The 22,875-nt window shown below is 52.7% G+C and overlaps 1 protein-coding gene across 1 annotated transcript in view; it reads right to left on the bottom strand.

Moving 5' to 3' along the window:
- Window positions 1-17,754: 17,754 nt before the first annotated feature.
- Myom2 (myomesin 2) overlaps window positions 17,755-22,875 on the bottom strand; it is a 56,694-nt gene continuing 51,573 nt past the window's right edge. The window contains exons 33-37 of the mRNA XM_010620375.3: window positions 20,525-20,688; window positions 20,297-20,333; window positions 19,373-19,395; window positions 18,913-18,968; window positions 17,755-18,335 (exon numbers count right to left, since the gene is read on the bottom strand). Of these exons, the coding sequence (XP_010618677.1) occupies window positions 18,024-18,335; window positions 18,913-18,968; window positions 19,373-19,395; window positions 20,297-20,333; window positions 20,525-20,688 (592 nt within the window). The 3' untranslated portion in view covers window positions 17,755-18,023. The remainder of the gene's footprint in view (window positions 18,336-18,912; window positions 18,969-19,372; window positions 19,396-20,296; window positions 20,334-20,524; window positions 20,689-22,875) is intronic.

Genomic DNA, 22,875 nt, shown 5'->3' on the forward strand with positions numbered 1-22,875 from the left:
AGATATAAGAAACTGCTTAATGATATGGGACGTTCCTTTCTCTTTTCATTCTGCCATAAACAGTACGAACTTTCCAGTAGTAAGGGTCTAAGCTGCACCCCGGTATCTGCCAACTTCACAGAGAGAGCAAGTGACCTCTTCGGCCCTGTGTGACTCCGGCACCCGTGGAGCCTGGCACCTCCAGGTGGCTCCGTCGGAGCAGCCCCTCCTCAGCAGCTCTGCGCTCCTCACCCGCCACCCTCCCCGACGCATGCTCTGCCCCTGCTGAGTCCTCCTCAAGGTGACTGGAGTCCCGTGGGACCAGGAGAGAGGGCAAGAAGCACGTGAGCAAGCAAGAGGGGACAATGAGGCACCGGTGAGGTGCGGTCGGTCCTGGAGCAGGGACCAGGAGGCTGGGGTTGGACCTACTTTCCAAACTGTCATTTCAGCTTCTCTGCAGAGCAAGGAGCCAAGCCCTGGCTCATGGTGGTCATAGTGTAACAACCTCGTGCCTCTCCAATCACGGACTCCCAGAACTGGGCCTGGGTTCCTGTCCCTGGCACTCGAGGAGTTCTCTGGAAGGGCGGCAGCCCTTACGGTGATGGAAACTGACTCCGTGATGGGGAGTGGTGTGCACACAGACGACGCATCTTCCTCCCGCGTGCCTGACGATACTGTGCACACATGAGCGACTCCACTCAGCTGCACCGGGCCCCAGCTTTCGGCTTACAGCAGAGTGAGGGCTTTAGGTAACCATGGCAAAGAGCCCCTCACAGTGGGCAGTGCGTCTGCTTTAATATAATCTAAATGGAAAGCAGGTATAGTCTCTGCCTATGTGGCACCATTCTATTTATTAAAATACATTTCCCAACAGATTACAAGGTACAGAAACAACTGCAGACACACTCAGCCACCTCATCTTCAACAAAGGAGCCAAACACCCCCACTGGAGGAAAGATGACCTCTTCAATAAATGGAGCTGGAAAAACTGGGTTTCAACTTGCCAAAGATTACAACTAGACCTATATCTTCACCATACACTAAACTAAAATCAAAATGGACTAAAGATCTAAATATTAAAACAGAAACGCTAAACCAGCTGGAAGAGAGGTTAGGGAGAACTCTTGAAGACATTGGTGTAGGAAAAGATTTTATGAACAAAACCTCAGTTGCCCATGAACTAGCACAATCAACACGTGGGATCTCATCTTATTAAAAAGCTTCTGCACAGCAAGAGAAATGACCAACACTGTGAAGAGACAACCCACAATGTAGGAAAATCTTTACACCAGCTGTTCCTCAGACAAAGGTCTACTATCCAGAATTTTTAAAGAATTTAAGAAAAATCACACCTTCCAAATGTAAAGACCCAATTCAAAAATGGGCATCTGAAATGAACAGACATTTCTCAGACAAAGAAGTGGAAATAGTAAATAATCAGATGAAAAAATGTTCAACATCACAGGTCATTCGAGAGATGCAGATGAAAACAACCCTGAGATTCCACCTCACCCCAGAAAGAATGGCTGCTATCATTAAATCAACCAGTGACAAATGCTGGTGGCTGTGGGGAAAGAGGAACCCTACTCTACTGCTGGTGGGAGTGCAGACTGGTGCAACCACTGTGGAATCAAGACGGAGATGCCTCAAGGACTGGAGGTCCCATTTGACCCAGCTATTCCTCTGCTGGGTATCTTCCCCAAAGAATTAAAAGAATCATATCACAGTGATATATACACACCCAAGTTTATAGCAGCACAATTCATGATAGCTAAAATTTTGAAACGGCCCAATTGTATAAAGAAGACTGTATAAAGAAGAAGTAGTTTTGCTATAAAATGGAGTACTACTCAGCCATAAAGAATGAGAAACTAGAGACATTTATAGATAGCTAAATGGATGCACATTGAGGTGATACTCATAAGTGAAATAAATAGGACACACAAGTGTAAATACCGAATAGTTTCTCTGATGTGAGAAACTGAAAGTGTAAATAAGGACTAAAAGGTAAAATAATATTAAAAAGGTGCAAGAAAAAGTGCAAAGGGGAAGTGGAAGGGGTAAGAGAAAAGAAAGAAGGGAATGGAAGTAATATGAGAAAAAGAAAAAATGAAAACAAAGTCTTTATCCATAGGGAGGGGTGGAGGAGTTGAAGGGAGGGCAGGAGAATGGGTAAAAAATAAGAACCAAGATGGATTATGTAAAGATGTGAATTTCCAATGATGAATATCATTATGTTGTATATTTTAAATGTAACAAAACATTAATTTAAAAATAAATAAATAAAATAAAATACATTTCCCATATTGAAATGTCAACACTGGATGATTTTGGCTCTGGTGGATTTTTCTTCTAAATGCTTAGTCCCCGAGACTCCTGAGCACCTGAGAGCTCATGGCAGCTGGAAAGGGGATTTCAGGCAGGACTTCTCCTGCACGCCGCACCTGCTGCCCTGCCTTGGCCCGGTGGAGGCGGCGGCTCTCTCCCCGCCTGGCTGTGGAAGAAAGAAAGTGAGGGAGAAGCCCACGCGCCCCTCTCTTCAGGGTGGTGCCTGTCACAGCTTGGTGGATCAGAGGGCAGCAAGGCCCTGACAGGTGGGTTCCGAAGAGTGCAGCCCACACCCAGGGACCTCAGCTCACTTGCTAACTCGTGCAGCAAGAAAGTTTGAAGGCCTTGATGTCCACAGTTCTGCTCTGGATGGAGAGTAAGGGTGCATTCAAAGAATTTGAGCAAAGGCAGCTCGACGTAGCAAAATCAACAGCAGTGCCGGGCCACTCGCACGCAGCTGGCTCATTCGGAAGTTCCAGAGTCATGTTTGTCTTCGCAACGGTAGAGAACGACCGACTTAGGGATCCACGACCGGAAACAGTGGCCACCGCTGCCCCACCAGCTGCCCATGCACAGTCAGAGAGGGGAGGACTCCAGGCCCCAGCGCTTCCGGGACTCTGAGACTGGCTGCTGACATTTTTTTTTTCAAAGCAGAGCACAGAAATGCAGAGCAAGGCACTGCTGTGCTGACACGGATGAGAAGCAGCGAAGCTCTGCCGAAGAACCGTTCATGCCCTGCTTTGTGTCTCAGCCTCTCACTGAGGCCTGATGAGAAACACAGTTGACTTCTGACTTCTTTACCCCTGAAAGGACCGAGGCAAGACCGGCCTTTTGGAGTTTATTTAACCCGCAGAGTGTGGGGAGCCCGAGAAGTCACCCTCCCAGCCTGCTGTACACAGAGCTCTCGAACCCGGCACGGCACCCGCATGGGGGGCCAGGAGACGGACCCCAGAGTGCCTGAGGACGTCTGGCCCAGACCCACAGTTCCTCTCCTGCAAGGACAGAGCCTTGGACTCACCATGAGCAAGGTCAGAAGATAACCAGAGAGACACACGCTCCTGCACGTGCTATAAGTGTGTGGGTGCCAGGGTGTCCAAAGTAGAAGAGGAATGTCAAAATGGAACGTTTTATTGCCTCGGGAGATGCACCGCCATTGATCCCTGTCTATCAAGACTTTTCAATTAAAATCTGCTACTGCATTGTCCTTGTCACCCTCTGAAGCAGCTCTACAGCCTTCTTTCCTGAGCAGTTTTACAAGGTTTGATAAAAATGCAGTGAATGCCGCTGCCCCATCTGGCTTTAATGTTTCCATTGCTCTCCATGAGGGAAAATGGCTTCCTCTTCCTAAACCTGGCCACAGGGTAGTTGGTTGCCTTGCGTCCTTCCCTGCAGGTGCATTCCCTGCGTACCATCACAGGTCTCACACAGAGCAGGCCTCAGACGAATTCAGGAAAGAGAAGTCTTAACTTTCTGCATCAAGGTAGCTTTCTGGCACATTCTTTCCATATTTCATTGCCAAAATAGCCTACAACTCTGAGAAGTGGTCTGGCTGAGAATGTCTTTGAAAACTTTCAGAGACGATTCATGGTTATTTTGTGATGTTTAAATTTGACTGGAATTACTAGGTGTGAGTGTCAAAGGTGATTCCTGCTGCTGTCATCTGTCCCAGCTGTGCATCATGATCCTTTCCTTCGGACCATCTTAGCTCCAGGCTCCAAAGGTGAGCATGGATCTGGGAGGAGAATTCACACTTGGGTAAGCTTACTGTGGGGGAGCAGAAATATACGCACATCCATGAAGGGGACAGAACCAGTGAAGGGGACGTAGAAGCAAAAGGGAAAAGATGCAGGTACGGTAACCTTTATCCTGCAGTCAGGACTCCACCACATCTGCACAAATGTAGTCCTCGTAACAGGGGCAGTGCCTTATTCTCGTCACTGTGGCACTACATCTCAGCTGTATTCACTGTATAAATATTCAGAAATAAAGAAATACTGTGGCCACTACCTTGGCGTGTCCACTTCACTGGATTAAGAACTGCCTGGAGGATCAATAGGACACACTGCTGGTGTTGGAGTGGTCACGGAGGCACGACCTGGGTGCTGGGTGTGGTCGCTGCCTATGCCTCTTGGAGTACGTTCCCAGCCCACCTCCAGGGCACTGTGAGCCCCCATGCCCTTCCTCCCTGAGGTTTCTGCCTTGGAGCCAGCAGACCATGGACTGAATCTCCTGGAACCGTGAGCTAAATTTAGATTGTGGGCATCAGGTTTTGTGTCCCCAGAATGAGAAAACTGACTAACAAACACAGTGAATCAGCAAATGTACTGTGATCACCCATTTCCTGTTATTCTTCATCCACATGAGGAGCTTTTGGATTTAGAAAAACCAAGCCACATAAAACAATGGCAATTTCTGAGTAAATTTTAACTTTGGGGGGGGTCATTCTAAAGCCAGGCCTGCTCTGGGCTCCTTTAATTTGTTGCTAATTAATTTAGATGAGCCTTTATGTCTCTTTCCATTGTTTGCATTCTTAGTTGTCCTTCAACAAACACTTCAGGTTTGCATGGTGGAGAACAAATCACTGCTGACCTGTCTGTGTGGGGCCTTCATTTGGGGTGAGCACAGAACAGCAGCTGTGATTCTTCTCCTGCCCGGGCCAACAGCAGCGACAGACCCTCACACAGGCACACAGCCTTTCGGGGTCACTGCCTTGTGGAAGTTACTCATCAGCACCAACCCCAGGGCAGGGTGACATCGGCTAGGCGGCTTTCTGGGTGACAAAGACACCCGCTGATGGAGACACCAACAGCGGCCATGCCGATGGCAGTGCCAAGTTTGCTGTTCCCAGGCTCCTGGCCTGTCCGACCCCAGCTGGGGTCTCCCCAGGGTGTTTCCAGGGCCTCCTGCTCCCAGCCTCCTCCTCACTTCCTCTGCCCTCGGATCCCCATGGCTGGCTGCTGGACCTGAACCCACAGCTGGTGATGGGCTTGGTCTGCAGCGAGATCCTGTACCTGAAGGAGGAGGAGGAGCCCAGACCCACTGCGTCTGCCGTCAGAGGCGACTGGTAGATTCCACGTGCTCCCAGCACCCAGCACAGGCACAGGGCCTGTGTACAAAGGTGCCTTCCCCTCGCCCTGAGGAAGGGTGGCTGTGAGGAAGAAGGACCACCCTGCTGGAAGCTATCCTCCACCCCTGTCCCCAAGGACAACACTGGGAAGGTAGGTGCCCTGTTCAAATGCCTGCAGACCAGCCCTGTCCGTCCAGCCTAGGCCCTGCTACTCTGGTTCCCCAGTTCCCTGTGCCCCACTATCCTGTTCACCTGGCCCAGGCCAGAAAACCTGCCCTCTGGCCCCATCCAGCCTGGGCGGGGATGCAGCCTTCACGCTCAGCTGCACATCTGGAAAAGTAAAGGGCACATCCAATGCTCTCTGGGTCCTTCTGCCTCCCGGGGAGACACTGCTCAGAGCTGACTCTGCTTCAGAATGGCCAGAGCACCGCCTAAAGCCTGAATGACCAGTGGCACCGATAATCCTAGTGCAGGCCGGGCAGCGAACTCAAGAGCCCTTCCACGCGGCCGCTGCAGTGTTAGGTGGCAGCCCACGGGTCTCCGGGGGGATTGTGCGTCTGTCATTGCAGTGACCGCAAGGAGAGCCGCTCTGAGGTGAAGCTCTCCCCCGTGGCTCTTCTTGCCTTTTATTGTCTTTTTTAAATACCAGGACAGGGGAAGGAATTATGCACATAACTCTGGCTTCAATTGGAGTGGGACTAATTATCCCACTTACACAGTGAGGATAATGTACTATGTGTGCTGCCTTTTCTCAGAGTGAGATTTGTAGATCATTTTAATGGCATTTTAATCACTTCATTCTGTTGTTGAATTCAGTGTATTAATTTATCTAGACACAGAGCCAGCATTTAAAGTCTCCACGAACCCAGCGAGGGACAGGGATGGGAGCCATGTGGAACGGCCCAGATTTTACCCATGGGTGCCCAACAAGCAGCTTGACAAAGACACTCGTTTTCATGTTATTTGTCTGCTAAATGAAGGAGGAGGCCCGGGTCAGGATTTCACCTGATTTACTTAATCGTCCAGCACCCGAGATCAAGCACTAGGCTCGCTGCCTGTTCGGATCCTGTGGAGAAGATGACTGAGCGCTGAGACAGTCACACAGCAGGGGAAAGGCTTAGGTCCCACCTCAGGCCCGGAGAGGCTGGGGGTCAGGAGCTCCCGGGCCACAGACAGCGCAGACCGCTCTGCCTGGAAGGACAGCTCTGCCTGTCCTTCCGTCTCCTCCCGCAGGCCCTTCCCGGCCTGGGAAACAGTGTTCTTCCAGATAAGAAATGACTCCAAGAGAGGAACCAAGTACAGCACCCAGCGCAAATGAAAAGAGAGGCGGGGCGGGAGTTAAGAGCAGGAGGAGTCCCCGCCGCCGGCACACGGCCGCCACGCCCGTTCGCGCCTCTAGAGGGCGTCTCTCCCCCTCTTCCTCAGCGGGTCCTTCAGAGGATCCAGGACGCCACTCCGGCAGGGGCAGTACGTTGGCTTGTTCGTTTGCACTTTACCGGTTAAAATTATTTAATGGAAAGTCCAATGTCAAAATGTAACAATAAGCAAAAATATACTTGTATAGATATGTGTATACATTAGACCTGTGCAGTTCCTCAGACCCTGTTCTCAGTGGAGCAGAACATCAGAATAACGTCTCGATGGTCCGACCAAAGGCACTGTTCAGGGCGCGTGGGTCCCCGGAGCACGGGAAGTCTCTCTGCTGAAGCACTTCGAGGGTTCTAGGAACTCCATTCAGGAGAGAGCTGGGGATGCTGCCAGCGCCGCTCTCCGGGGACCTGGAGAGGGAAGAAGAGCAGTCGTGGCCGGGCATGAGGACCTCCCCTGCTCTTGCCCCTGTAGCCACTACTGTCTGGGGACAGCTCGGAGCTCTGCATTGTGGAAAGTGATGTTATCTGTGAGTCTGCGTACCTCACGGCCCTGGCTGCAAGCTCCTGGGGATTCTGCCTTATGCTGTTCCACGGGCCGAGTGCTACCCGGTGGTTGCGGATGCCATCGATATTTCTGACTCGAACAAAAACAGTGGCGTCCAAAATGAGTCCGCACATACCAGGAGGTACCCAAAGTCCTCAGGAGGTGGCACATTCTTCCGATCACACCGAGAGGCACATCATTATTGTGATCACCACAGCACATTATCACCACGATCGTCAACACCATCATCGCCGTCACCACCACCGTCACCGCATCAATGAAGAAACTGCCCACGCTCACCCCCATCACTTTATCAGCATCGTGAATGAAGTCCTCTTCCATGGAAACTAACATCCTCGAGGGTCCCCTGCCTCTCCACATGTCACTGTCATGTCTTGTAGTCAGGAGTGCCCTGGTACTAAGCCCTGAGCACTACAGGGCACTGCAGCAGGAGCCTGGACACTGTCTGTCAAGCCTCTGGGACACCAGCACTGCTACAAGTCTGACTGAACTTGCTTTTACCCAAAAGTCCCCATTTTTCCCTGCACATGACCCCCAAACCTTGCAGCCCAGATTTTCCCTGAGAATGACCTAGTGATTGAGCACCAGGTTTTCTGACCCAACCTAAAGAAAAGATGGACAAGAGCAAAGACTGAGCTAAGCAGGGTTCATAAAATGCTCTAGGATTCTGGCCCCAGCAATGCATCCAGTAAGCTCTAGAAAGTGTCACCTTTGTGCTGATTTTCTGGTCCTGCTCCTGAAAATGTGTTCAGTGAATATGCTGGGCACTTCAATATGCTTCAAGAGAGTCACAGTTCAGTGGTTTTATTGGTCTTTTAATTTAATTAAACTATCATAAAGTTCCTAAGATGGAAACGGCCTTCCCTTTTGATGCCTTTTCTAAATGTCAGAGAACTTACCATAGACAGAATCTCTTACACATCTTCCTAGGACTCTCTCAGGTGTTTTAATTGTCTTTGGGTGCTGTTGAGCTCAAAGACAAATCTACTTCCATCTTTAATCATTGAGAAAAATTTCACCATGACATTCAATTCTGTGTGCTTTTTCTTAGATTTTCACCTTTATTTTCTCTTTGACTTAACTTCCTGTACTGCTTATGGCTCACATTTTTGTAAACTGCTTCCAAACAGTTTTAAAGTGAGGGAAGGAATGGATTAAATTTCTAGATTCACAGCAGATGATATAGACAGAAGATAGATAGATAGATCTGTATAAATGAAATAAATAAAATATAAAGTAAACATAAGCTGACAAATCTGTCCCAGTGTTCACAGTAAAATGTCGTTACCCCATAAACACACGGCAGCTCACAGAGCACCAGGTGCTGTGCACTCCATGAGATTAAGCGAGTGCCCTTGCTTTGGGTGCCAGGTACAGATTACATTTCCTTGATGTTTCTTCCGATGTCATACTTCTGTGATTTGCTGTCACAAAGCCATTGTAGGATGATTGAGTCTCAGTTTTTATTTTGAGACAATTTGAACAATATTTTTATTTTAAGATGTTTATGTATTGATCTGTAAAACTCTTTACCAATGAATTTCCATAGTATTGACCTGTGATTTAAAAATTATAGGCACTCTGGGAGGCTGAGGCAGGAGGGTTCTATTCCAGCCCGGACAACTTAATGGGGGAAGGAGCTCCATATAAAGGCCTGGGTTCAATTCCAAGTACCGAATATGAATGAAAACCTCCCTAATAAAATACTTTCAAATAATCTAGCAATGTTCATAAATATTGATCAAGAAGTGCGTATTTGAGGGCGTGGGGGATGTTGAATCCATGAATGTGATTTAACACAGTAAGAGACTTAATGAGGAAATAAGAAGACACGTGTTACAGAAAGTTGGTGAGATGTGACAAGCGTTTGGGATTTTAAAGCTGACCCTCACACCTAGCGCCAAGAAGTAGGCAGGATACCCTAACCTGCCAGGTGCGGTCCCCCAAACCCACACCCTCGGCAGCAGAAGCAAACATCAGAGCTTTGGCCAAGGGAGAGCTGCTTACTGCGCCCTCACCAGGCCTGCAGGGGCCGCAGGCAGCCGTGTCCAGAAAACCCCAGCTCAGGGGATGTGTGAGGCTGCAAGGGAGCTCACCTCTGTGCCTAGGGTGTCAGCACAGAGCCCCAAGTCTGCAGCCACCAGAACTAACGACGGAAGGGAGCAGCCACGGCCACTCGGATCCCACTGCCTCCGCGACAGTGTAGAGCCGGGGAGGAGCGAAAGGCTGGCGGGAGGAGACGCGGTCCGCAAGCCCCTCACCTGCGGCTCTGCTTCTGCCTGTTGCTCTAGAAAATGCTCAGAAAATTACACAAGGATAATTCTCCCAGCTGCTACAGTTCGCACAGTTGTGAGTTAAAAACAATCTGTTTTTCCAAGAAGAAATATCGAGCTGCATCCAAAAAGAGCAAGAGAAGTGAGAAAATTCTTCACCACCACTGCGGACAGATGGTGGTGCATTCCGGAGTAGGAAGGAGGAGAACGGAGGAGGGGCTTTACTTACATCCAGCACACACACACACGCACGTGTGTGTCCCTTCACAGTTGTCTCAAAAACTAAAGTAGTTCAGTGCAAGCAGAGCAGGAAAGGAGGGAGGGAGAGAAAGAAACCGGGTGGGTGGACAGTGATCCTAGCAGAAATCACCACGATTTTCCTTTAAAATGTACAAAATACCACAGTTGCTCTGGGCTCATTTGGTAACAGTTCACACAGCCTCGCTGCTATGCAGACCCTGCTGTGCCAGGCCTGCGCTGGGCGCCAGGTCCGGGGTCAGCATGGAGCCTCTGAATGACTGTGGACTCCCCGCACTCCCGAGTCATTGGGGCACAGGGGCACCCCGTGTGCACACCAACAGCTCAACCTGAGGACTCCAGCGCCATTTTAACAAGAAGAGAAACTGAGGCACAGAAAAGACTCTCCATGAGTTCTGCCAGAGCAGGACCCAAAGTGGATGCTGGGTCCTTCTCACTGCCCACCGAGGTCAGCTCTCTTTACCACAGTGTGTTTAAAAGTGACAGGGTGAAGGGGGACAGCGTCAGAGCACCGATGTGGGCAGCGGGGGACGAGAGCAAACCCTGGCCTGTGATGCTCCTTTGGGTCCCTGCTCACTGACTGGGGATTCTCTGTGTTAATGGTTAATGTACCTTTTTCATGCACTGCTTTTTTTTTTAGTAAGTTTATTGGTAACTTTTAGATATATAGTACAGTTACATTCATCACTGGGACCTTTACATGATGTATCTTGGGTTATTTTCCCCATACCCCAGCCCTCTCTTCACCCCCTCCACCCTTCCCTATTCACAAAGACTTTGTTTCCATGTTTTTCCTTTTCTGATATTTTTTCTTTTTCCTTCTTACCTTTCCCCTACCCCTCCTACTTCCCCTACTCCTTTAGAACTTTTCTTCCTAATACACAACGTCAATTATACATATTGATCCTTATTTACACTTTCAGTTTTTCACATCAGAGAAACTATTCAGTATTTACACATCTGTGTCCTATTTGTTTCACTTAAGAGTACGGTCTCAGGGCTGGGGATTGTTTTTTAGCTCAGTGGTACCTCACAAGTTCAAGGTCCTGAGTTTGATCCTCCGTACTAAAAAATAAGTAAATAAAATAAATGTTGTATTAAAAAATCCCCTTTCACACGCTTTATAAATATGTTCCTTTTGTTGAAAAAATGTGGTTATGATTCCACGGGGGAAAATGAGTCTACATAGGATGTTAATCCATTTTTAAACCAGTGAAAAATGAGACTATCATATGAAATCTTTCATCCCATTCATTGTTAACTACAGCACAAAGCGTGATTAAAATACAGTAATAACGGTGCCATACTCGTGTGTTCAGTCATCCCAAACTGCTGAGAGGAGTTTCTGCGCTGTAGCAGTGTCCCCTCCCCATACACAAACCAAAGCGATGCTGCCAGCATCAAGCCTGGGACCCCGGGAGAGTGCGGAACAAAGAAGCCCTGCAGGAGAAGGCAAGCTGGGCCGTCCTGGACCCGCCAGGGTGATTGTCAGCCATGATCCAGGCCCGGACGCAACCCCTTCACGAAGAAGCCCCCGCCTGCTTCTGGGGACGGCGCCCTGAGAGGCTCGGGAAGCGCCTGGGTCCTTCCCGCCTGCGTCTCTGAGGACTTGGAAACTGCGCTGTGCCCTGCAGAGTATCTGCTCTACTGCCAGGCCTGAGTCAAGGCCCACGGATCCCGGACGGCTCCCCCTGCACCCCAGAGCTGGGGAGGGCGTCTGTGTCCCCAGCGCCATCTATCAGGGCGCCATCTAGCGGGGTGTTGATCTGTGCCGCAGTAGGGCCAGAAGTCTTCGTGGCCTACGAAGACAGAAATTTGAGCACCTTTCATATTTTAATTATCATCATTAATGCATCCAAAATTCCTCTTTCTACTGTTGAGAGGAAGCAACGTTGGAGAAAAGGAGACACAATCCCACCTTTTCAATAGCATTATTTTCAAAATAAGCTGAAAGAGTGAGTGTAAGGACAGAAAAGAACAATCCCTCAGCAGCTCTTAGGCCATGCACAGCTGGGTAGGAAGGAGAGCCAGGCCCCGTACAAACCCCTCCCAGGACAGAAGCGCGGGCAGGGCTGGAGCCTGAAGCTAGCCCGTGTCCATGGTGCTGTGAACAAAGATGAAGAGAGAACATTCTCCCCGCAGTGACATTGGGGGATCTGGACATCCACAGGCCAGAGTGTGAAATCTGAACCTTATCTCACACCGCAAAAAAGGTCGACTCAGAACTGATGGTGGCGCACACTTGTAACCCTTCATTCTGAAAGGCTGAGGCAAGACGTCTGCAAGTTCCCAGTTTGGACAACCCAGCGCCTTAGCAAGAACCTGTATCAAACTTTCTAAAAATAAAAAATTCTGAAGAGCTAGGCATGTCAGTCAGCTCAAAACCCCTAGGTTCAATTCCCGATGGAAAAAAAAAAAAAGTTGACACATGATTGATTAAGGACTGAACTGTAAGCCCTGAAATTGTACAACTACTAGGAGAAAACCTGGAAAGCTCCATGATATTAGCAAAGATCTCTTAGGTAAATTCCACAACACAGGCAACAAAAGCAAAACTAAACACATGGTATTGCATGAAGCTAAAAGTTTTTATACAGAAAAGGAAACAATGGAGTAAAGGAAGACCCAATGGATTGGGAAAAACATATAAAAACCATGCCTATGATAACGGACTAATATCCAGCATATGTAAGGAACTCAGCTCAACAGCAAGGAAATCACTCAATCAAAAATGGGCAAAGCACCTAAATATAGTCACTTCTGAAAAGAAGACATACAAATAGCCAACAGATGGGGGGTATTAATCTTCACTAACCAATAAGGAAGTGCAAATCAAGACACATAACATTTTGTACATGTGAGGGTGTAGAGGGAAGGTGGGAGTCCTGCACTCTGCTGGGGGATCCCCCTGCATGCAATTGCTAAGGGAAACAGGATGGAGACGCCTCAGAAAACTGAACTGAGAGCTGCCTTAGACCAGCAGTCCTGCCCTGGGTGCGCATGCTAGGAAATTAGGGCAGCTTGTCCAGGAGAGGGCCACAACTTTAAGACACAGGCAGGGCCAACGCACTCCCGCAGCTGCAGCTCAGAGCCAGGGTGACAGGACAGGATGGGGACTGAGCCATAGCTGCAGAGACCTCAGTGAGGATAAGAACCGTCCCAGAGTAGGAGGGGTGGTAGGAGTGCCCACCCACCAAGGAAAAGCTGAGGCCAGCTCCTGAGGGCAGGCCTCCTCCCACCGGACCTGTGTGTTTCAAAGGACAGAGGAGCCAGGTCCTTGAAAAGGCTTCCTGGCCGACACTGGCCCTGCAGGAGAGAGCTGGCACCTCGCATTGGCAGAGAAAGGACCCAGGATTTCCTGACAGCAGCCCTAGGAAAGGGTGGGGGCTGTGGTCAGGGAGAGACCCCCGAAGTTCAGCCCAGATTGAGGAGCTGTGAAGCCATCTGGACCATGTCTAGGAAGCTGCAAACAGCTTAGAGGGATGACCAGGCTGCAGCTGCCCATGGATGGGGCTGGCCCTGATGGACAGGACAGCAAGTGCCCAGCATTGGAGCCCTTACCTGCGGCCTCCTGGCTGCCTGCTTGGGCCTCACCTTCCACCACCTGGATGATGGACAGGTATGCTGGTGAGGCCCTGAGCAGCCTCCCTTCACCCACGTCCAGTCCTGAGAGGGTGGGCGGGAGGGACCACAGCCTGCCTTAGGCTATGGTGCAGAAAGGGCACCCAGCTCAGCTCACAGGACTAGCACAGCGCAGGGGCTGGCACGGCCCAAATGACGCCCTAGCGTCTCTCCAAAGCTCACCCTAAGCCCTCGGGCCCCAGGGAGACAGAACCTGGCTACCGAACACTTCCGGTGATGAGCACTGTAACCTACCTTCAGTTAGCTAGAGTAGCCAGAATCAATATTCGTTCAAAAAATCACTTTTGTAGCAAATACCCACCCACTAATGAGGCACTCTTGGTGCTTTTTGCTACAAATATGCATCTGTTCGCTTGTTTAGTGCCATCATTATCATAAGCGTGCTTTTATGAATTTTAATTTCTGAATCTATTTACGGTTTTTAATTTTCTAAGTCATTAGCGTTTACATGTAGACTCCCACTGCACTCTTGGGTTAAAATATTTCCCAGAAAATAAAAATACTGAGCACAAACGCCCACCTCCTATAAGAACACGGGCGGGTGGGGCAGTGGGAAACCCCAACTCGGGGCTGGTACCGTCGTGGACACGCCCAGAGCGCCCCCTTCTGACCGAAGCCGGAAACACCGCTGTGACCATAAGAAGGCTTCCTCGGGACGTCTGTGGTGGACGCAGGAGGCTGGAGGGAACCCTGCGGAAGGCAGAGCATTTCCAGGAAGGACTCGGTCACTCCTTTGCCTTCAGAATATCCCGAGCTTCAGCACCGATGCTTGTGGCTGTCTTGACCGCACTGAAGGAACCACATATCTCTGCTTGCAAAGCCTGGGTAACGAGTCCTCTTCACGCACTACAGTCGGGCCTGAGATGGATTGGACGTGGCTGAACTGGCCTCGGGTGTGTTTCCTGCAAACGGAGGACAGCATTCCTGAGTTCTCTCAGGAAAGGCGAGCGCTGTACCTTCCCATGCAAGCTGGACACATCATCCGTGGGGCAGTGATGCTGGCCCAGGGGTGCTCAGGAGCAAACACGTCCACCCTGTGGCTCTGTGGCCTCTGTTTCAGAAGTGGACCCTGCAACCTCAGTTTGATGAGCACCGTTTTTCTGGGCACTGAACCAGCGTTTGACTCCACACACCCCACACACACAACCTCTCCTTTCAACTCCAAGAACCCCATGCTGATGGCCATGGAAAGGAGCCCTGCGCACATGCAGGCTTTGGAAAGAGAGCCTGGCATTCGTAACAGCCTGGATGAGCCCAGAGGGCTCTGGGAAGTGATGTTGAGAAGGTGCAGCCCTGCTCTGAGGCATCAGACACGCGCATACCAGGCCGCCAGCAGGGTGGTGGTGACAGCAGGGAACTGGCATTAGCCGCAGGCGGCTGTTGCACATGCGCATCCCCCGCCATGCAGACCACCACATTTCACAGCCGCTCGACCCAGGCAGGGCCCCTGGGCACTTGCACTGCACCCTCACAGGGACCCCACAGAGCAGCCCTGTCACCCCGGGATGCTGTGGAGCAGAAAAGGCACTGCGTGGGAACCCTGGGTCGGACTTGGGGGGCACGGAGCTGCCGGGCTCCACACCTGCAGAAGGACAAGGCCAAATGCACCAGTATGCGCTGCTCCGCCACCAGGGCCACAGCACAGGGGCCAAGGAGGCAGCCAAGGCCGTGGGAGGAGGAGAGAGGGCGGAGCAGGCAGAGCGGACACAGACATCCGGCCGAGGCCGAGGGAAGCAGAATAGATTGGGCCCAGCCTCCAGCTGACTCACAGGACGAACGTGGGTATGAAGTAAAGGGCAGTGATGCATCACAATCCTCTGAGCAAAACAGGGCCCAAGAGTCCAGGCTGAGGGAGGCAGGAGAGTGCAGACTCCGGTCTTAATGTAGGCGGTCTCAGAGCGTGAACAGCCACCGCGGGTCACGGTCCTGCTCCAGGACATGGGGCCAGGCAGGCTTGGGAGGTCACCGGTTGGCAGGGGGCTGCAGGGCACAGACACCCCACCCTGCTGTGAGGAGCCCTGGGATGCCCAGCTCCACAGCCAGGGCTCCGAGGGCAGAGGGGGAGGGGTGAGCCTCCCAGAGGGAGGCAGCCGGCTGCCTGTTCGGGTCCCCGTCCCCAGCCAGGGCCCAATACCATCCTCCTCTCTCCGCTGCCCACGGATGGGTCTCACACAGCACTGTGAGCCAAACAGCACCTCTCCTGGGGTCAAACCCAGGACTCCCCACTGCGAGGTTGCCTGGCGTCCGCCCCGGCTCTGAGCTCTCCATGAGCAATGAGTGCTGGGAGTGGCAGCCCTGTTCTGGGAGCTACCTGCGCACAGGCACAGCAGGGCAAGGGCACCACCTCCAAATGCCTCCTCCAGCGCAGGCGGCAGGGGTCTCGAAGGTGAGGCTGGCTCTTAGACTCAGGGAAAGCACCGTGACAGAGCTGGTGGGGTGGGGTCAGAGGTGCTCACAGACTGAGAGTCACAGTCCGGGGATGCAGCAGAACACATGCGGTGAATAAATGGAGGAGTGACTAATGCAAGAGCCACACCCCATTGGAGCCCACACCTCCCTCCTGGGAGGGGCTAGCTGAGACTCGGATGGACTAGCGGGAGGGACACAGTGGCCTTGCAGTGTGGACACCTGCAGGCTCTGCCTCGAGAGGGCCAAGAGCTGCCCTGATGCAAGAGCATCCACCCCAGGCGGGAGCGCACCACACAGCTCACCCCGCCGGGCCCCTCCAGCCGCTCATGTCACAGGTGAGGAAGCCAGGACAGGTTGCAGACAGGCGGAAAGCAGATGGAACAACTGGACACAGGTGAGGTCCTGGCTGGGATCTGGGACGGGGAACAGCATGCCTGGGGAGCAGTGAGTGACACGTCCAGAGCTGTGGCAATGTCAGGGCCTCACTCTGACAAATGTACCACAGGACGTGAGGTGTCACAGGACAGCAGCACCGGGCTTCCCACCCTTTTATCATCTTTTCAACAGGGAAGTGGAGGGCTCTCCACAGTCTTTGCAATTTGTTCTGTACCTAAGGTTATTAAGAAATACCAAGCTTAATTGTCTAAATGTTGTAAGCAAAAATGATGGAGTAGTAAAAGATCAGTAGTTGCTAAAGGGCTAGGAAAAGGCCCCAGTGAAACTACTCTGCAAGATGTGGCCATACATGGGGACACCTGTCCTAACCAGTGCTATGACTTGGCAGGGTTTGAGCTGGTCCCCAACAGTTTACCTGTTGGAAGCTTGGTTCCCAGCATGCAGAAGACCTTAACATTGATGGTGCCCACGGCAGACCTTGAAGACTGACCCCACAATTGCCTTGTTTATAGAACTGTGTCTGGCTGAAGCCTACGTGCCGAGGTGAGAGTAACTCACACCCAAATTCCATTCCCACAAATGTCCTGACTAGAAGGACAATGTTCTAAGCACAACCATGCATTTTGTCCATTCTGTTCCTGATTCAAGAATGCTGTGTCTTGTCCTTTATGAGCCTTGTTTATATGAATTTCCCTAGAAATTGCACACTGCCTTTACCCCAGTTGATTGCCAATAAGTCAGTTCCTGGTACCGCCAGCCCGTTGTCAGTTGCTCCGGTATTGGTCACCCTTGCCCCTGCTTTCTATTCTAGTTCTGTCTCTCCTGTATTTTTTTCTCAGGCCTGCGTCATACACTGGGCAGGTGGGCACTAGAAACTGACTGCAGGGGTCTCCAGCACCAGGAAGGCAGGGTCAGTAGGTGGTGAGCCCTATAATAAATGTGGCCTCTTTAGGTTACCAGGAGCGTGGCCTGCAGACACTGGGGCACTGGAGGTGTCCTTGCGGGGCCATCAGCTATGCTAGATCTCCAACAGAAGAGGATTTTAATTTGGGGAGGCTGTGTAAACCACGCCAGGGTGTGGGGAGAGTTTCTGTGCATTTCTCTTACTTTGCTGTGAACTTGAAACTGCTCCCCAAAAAGTCAATTTTTTAAAATGTGTGATTTCACAAATTCAGTCATTTTAATCTTCCTGCAAACCACATTTACTAAACAAAAATGACCGCATAAGCTGGCAAATAAGTGAACTCTGTAGAGCACAGTAAGGTCAAGTACAGAATCGCCTGCCCGCACCACCCTGGCCGAGGTGCTCTTGGGCTGTGATCACCCAGAAAGCCAGTCAGCTGAGCCTCCCGCAATGGGAGGGGAGGACACGAGGGATGTGCCTGCACGCCCACTGCTGTGAGGGTGCCCAACTGGACGAGTCAGGAGAGGCAGGTGCACTTGTACAGGAAACCACGGCAAGGGGTCTTTCAAAGCTTTATTGGCCTAAAGCAAGAGAAAACAGAGTAACCAGGTAACACCGGCCTCAACAGGCCGGGCCACGGGCCGATGGAAAATCTCCCGGCCACCTCCTCCATACCACATCCATGCAAGCGGCTTCCCCGGGACACCAGCCGTTCCCCTGGGCAGATGAGAACTACCAATCACAAGAGCGAGACCCAGATGCGCCCACGCGCGGCGCCCCTGAGTCCTGGGTCCACAGCACTGGCGCCGCCTGCCCTCTCTGGCCGCCCGCCCTACTGGGCGGAGGCGGAGGCTGGGATGAGCTTGGGCGTGGCCTGCTGCGGCGGCGCCATGTCGGGGATCTTCTCCCCGTGCTTGTACACACTGATGGTGACGTCGATCTTCTCCCCGCCGTGCTTGTTCCGAACATGGATGCTGTACTTGCCCGAGTCCTCCGAGGTCACGCCTGTGATGGTCAGGCTTACATACTTGGCCTGCTCCACCTTCACGGAGAAGTGCTCGCTGAGTTCGATGTCCCTGTCGTTCTTGAACCACACCACCTCGGGCTCCGGGTTCCCGAACACCGTGCAGGTCAGGTTCAAGGTCTACCAGCAGGAAGGGTGGGAGGGGAGAGAAAAGGAAAGCTGGGGCACCGAGGGACACCACAGTCCCCAAGTCATTCCCAACTCCTCCTCCTGCAGGCGCCAAGGGAGGTGGGTGAAGCGGGCAGTGCCCAGGAGCCCTGGGGAGGCCGGCCAGGGTCAGGTCTGTGCACCGGCTTTCACCCAGCTAGCGAGGGTGAGGGCACAGGTGGGGATGTCAGCCGGAGTCCCAGTCTCCCTTCTGTTCGGTTTCCCCACCAGGCAACCAGAGAACATGCGCTGACCCTGGTCGGTGGGACACCAGCCTCACTAAGCCCGAGGGACCGAGACACCAGGTGCCTGAGTCTCACCATTCAGGACCCCCAGGGCCCAGCCCAGACACTTGGTAACACCATCCTATGGTCCTACAGGGTTAGCAGAGGTGCCCGGGGCAAGCAGGACATGGGTGGAACCCCTGAGTGCCTCGCACTAGGCAACACCAGACCAGTGCTCAGCCCCTCCGCCCAGCCCTGGTGAGGCTGCACAGCATCCCACACCGCCACCCCATCCCAGGTCCACTTGCACTGTCTGTGCTGCCCACCTTGCCTTCCATGATGGTCACCACGTCGGGCAAGCCCCCAATCACCTTGCCGCGATCTGTAACGGGAAACAAGGTGAGCAGCACGACAGGGCTGTGCCCCTGAGAAGGGCTGCCCCTGGGACCACATGGCTCCAAGTGGACATGGGGAGGGGCAATGAGAAAAGACAAGTCCACAGAGGAGGGAGAAAGCAGGCCAGGGACACAGGCGAGGAACAGAGCCACACAGGGCAGGGCAGGACATCCAGGAGTGAGCAGTCTGAGTGTGGGTAAAGGGGACTCTGCTTGGGCCGTCAGCTGAGAGGAGAGTGGAAGGAGGGGAGGAGAGAGAGAGGAGGCGGAGGCGGCGGCCAGGCACACAGGGCCGGTGGCTGGCAGGCGGGCAGGTTTGCAGGTCGCTGTCCCACAGCTAAATCAGTTATGAGGGGGGACTGGCTGTGTCCTTTACCCCACAAACACTTACTCTTCTCTGCAAACGCTGCGGCCCTAGAAGGATGGGAGGAGAGAGGGAGAAGAAAGACCTGAGAGATGCTGCCCGAGATGGAGCCCACACACGTCAGGGTTGCCGCCAGTGGTGAGCGTCAAGGGACGGAAGCTCCCTGCTTCTCCTGGGGATGGCACCACCCCAGGGCTCAGGGTGGGAACCCAGGGGTGGTCCAGGACCCCAGGACACCCAAAGCCATGCACACGAAGTCGTTCGTTTACAGTACTGCAAGCACAGTGTCTAGCTTTACCATGACACCAGTGCAGTACCAACACTACCGAAATAGCTGTTAGACTGCACTGTTCAGGGGTTAGTGACAAGCCTGTGCCTGCTCAGGGCCCGGACAATTGTCCTCTGATGTTTTATCACAGTTGACTCTGGGGAAGGGAACCTGCACTCATGTGCCCTCCCTGACACTGTGCACCACCCATTTGGAGCTGGGAAATGCCTTCCTCCAGATGCTGGCCTGCGGGGTCAGCAGGCAGACATTTGGGTGGAGACATTTGTCTTTTTTTGTTTTCACCAAATTCACTGGATAGCACTGAAGACTTTTGGGGTTTTGTTTTGTTTTGGGGGGTTTTCTTTCTGCATTGCCAGGTTTGACTGGTCTACCATGCACCACACCATAAAGGTGAGTGGAATAACCAGAAGCCCCACAGCCTGCGCTCATCTGTGGATGATCCAAGACTCAGACCGCAGTGAGAAATCTCAAACCATAGAATCTGCTGTGTACACGTGTGGGTGTGATTTAATGACTCCGAACTATCCTTTAGTCCAAGTGACCGAGGCTGGGGCCAGCCCCGATCAGCACATTGGGGGGCCGCCTGCATTCACAGCTGTCTCCCAACGACTCCAAGCCAATCCAACCCTGTCCCATAAAATAACAACCAGCACTGCACTTACTTGAGTTGCTGGAATTCCGTGAATGCCTCATCAAAAGCTGCAAGGAAACATTTCCTGCATTATTCATGGTTCTGATGTGCTGAGCTTTCACCCACCCACTCAGACTTCTACCAGGGAAACCAACTGAGCAAGTACCATCAGGTCAGAGGGGTGTCGCCGCCTCTCTCCTATGGGCGGTTGCATGGATCCCAAAGCACCAGTGTGGGTGCAAACGCTCACTTCCCCTACCTTGGCCAGAGAGGTCCAGGGAACGGTGGTGGTTGTCTTTGCCATCGAAAATCTCAAAGGTGTACTTTCCCTTGTCCTTCTCCGTGGGCTCACAGATCTGCAGCCAGGCCATCCCCTCGCTGCCTCCGACCCGCATGTGCTCACTGGAGGAGACCTTCGATTCTCTTTAAAAAGACACAGAACGTGCTGAGTTGCAGCCTCCCTGTGCACACAGACTCCAGCAGGGTGCTGCGCGGCTCTGGTGGGAGGCCTGGCTGTCACAGACCCCTATGTACATCGAAACTCAGACCTGAAGCCTCCAAAAACTAAGTGATATTTTAAAGATATATCATTATTTAATATGCATTTGTCACAACATAAGACACTTCGAAATACTCTATGAGGTATTCATTGAAAATGTGGCTTCTAAAAATAATTAAAATGGAACAATGATGCAATCCAGCAATTGCCCCTCTGGGCAGATGCTCAACAGAGCTGGAAGCTGGGCCTGGAAGAGACACTCGTGCCCAGGTGCGGGCAGGTTAGATGCACCGCCAGGTGTGCAGCCAGGAAGGAGCCCACGGATGGCGCACGGGACAGGGGCAGCAGGAAGGAAGCCCAGAGGCCTGGGATGGCAGAGGCAGATTCCCGGGACATCAGGCCCAGCGGACAAGCCCTGCAGGGTTCCACACAGATGAGGTGGCCAGGGGAGTGAAGTTGGGAGGCAGGAAGTAGAGTGGCGGGCCCAGTGTTGGAGAGGGAGATGCGAAGTGCAGTGCTGGGAATTCAACCCAGGGCCTTGCTCAAGCCGGGAAAGTGCTCTTCCACTGAGCTGCATCCTCTGCCCTACTTGTTTACTTTAGAGACAAGGGCTTACCGAGTTGCCCAGTTGCCGAGGATGGCCCGGTGCTCAGTCTGTCTCCCTGCCCGCCCATCCTCCCCTCAGACCTGGGGGAATACTGGGTACTGCAGGGTCTGTGAGGCGGAGACCCACAGACAGCAAGTCTTGCATTCCTCCAGTGGGCCCAGCTGTGAGCAGCAGAGGCCTTACACCATCAGAGAACAGCCTTCGCCTTCCCAGCCACACCGTGTCCGTGGTGACACTCGCTGGGGCCCATGGCACCTCGCAGGCGCCGGGAAGAGCAGGCTGAATCAGCCCCGACGTGGACGTGCATCCTGCTGAAATGCGGACCCTTCCCCTGGCTGTCTGCTGCACTGGGACACCAGGAGCTCCTCAGAACAAACAATGACAGTCTGCTTTGATGCTGGGTACACAAGACCAGGAGGCAGCCACAGTCAAACAGGCACTCGAGGGACAGCTCTGGACCGTGCAGGTGTCTCCTGGGGCAGGGGCTTCAGCAAAGCCGCTGGCCATCACCCCACTGCGACTGGGAGAGCCTCGAGTCCTTCGGGGCAGTCACACGGCTCCAGGAGGATTCGTGTCCACGCAGCATCAACGCAGGATAAAAAAGGACAGACACGGTGATGTAGAGGTGGGGCCACAAACCCAGGTCAGCCCTGAACGACATGGGGACAGTTGCACGCCACATGCCGTGGTCCTATCTTCTACCGGCATGGCCCTGGTGCTATCCTGGTCCCGGTGCACAGGTACAGGGATGTGAGCAGGAAGGAGCCAGGCCACAGCCTCAGCTCCTCTCTCGACAGACTCCACTGCCCGATCCCCAGCAGCCCAGGGCCAGCCTGCATTGCCTGGGGGTCCAGGCTCCAGTTTCCTGCACACCCCTGGACCAGTCTCTCTGCAAATACCAGCATGAGCCTTGGCATAGAATACAGCTTGAGCGAAGGTCGTGGCCTGGGAGCCCAGCTTCACCCATGGTGGCCCTTTTGGTGGCCCCTCTGAAAGGGTTCTGGCCCTGGCCTCCCCTTCATATGTTGGATAAATGTCCAAGATTCTGTTCTGAGTAACTAAGCAGTTGGTAAACCAACACTCAGAGAGGGGCACTTCCTCAGCAGGGTGCCCCCTGCTGGACCTATTGGAAAGTTGCCGTCATGACAAAGACCGCAGTCTGCAGTGAGACTCTGGGTTGGTGCTGGGGTCTGGGTGGAATCTAGAGCCACAAGGCTTGTGCAGTCGTCAAGCATGTCCTCAGACATTCGTTAACTGAGACAGGAAGAGTAGTGACCCACAGGGAGACACCGGAAAGGCGCCACCTTCATCCGGCCTCATCAGCATCACTTCCTAAAGCCAGCGGCCTCCAGGTGGTGGCTCCAGCCTCCTGGAATCTCCGGAGCCCGCCCAGATTTCAGGGTGCAGGTGCCCAGGCAGACCTGAGTTCAGGCACACACATCCTAAGATTGAAGCATGGTGTTCTCCTCCTTAAAGACACTGAGGAATTGTTGCCCAGAGGGTT

Source organism: Fukomys damarensis, unplaced genomic scaffold, assembly GCF_012274545.1.
Source record: "Fukomys damarensis isolate Sample0158 unplaced genomic scaffold, DMR_v1.0_HiC HiC_scaffold_18, whole genome shotgun sequence".
In the NCBI taxonomy this organism is placed as follows: Eukaryota; Metazoa; Chordata; class Mammalia; order Rodentia; family Bathyergidae; genus Fukomys; species Fukomys damarensis.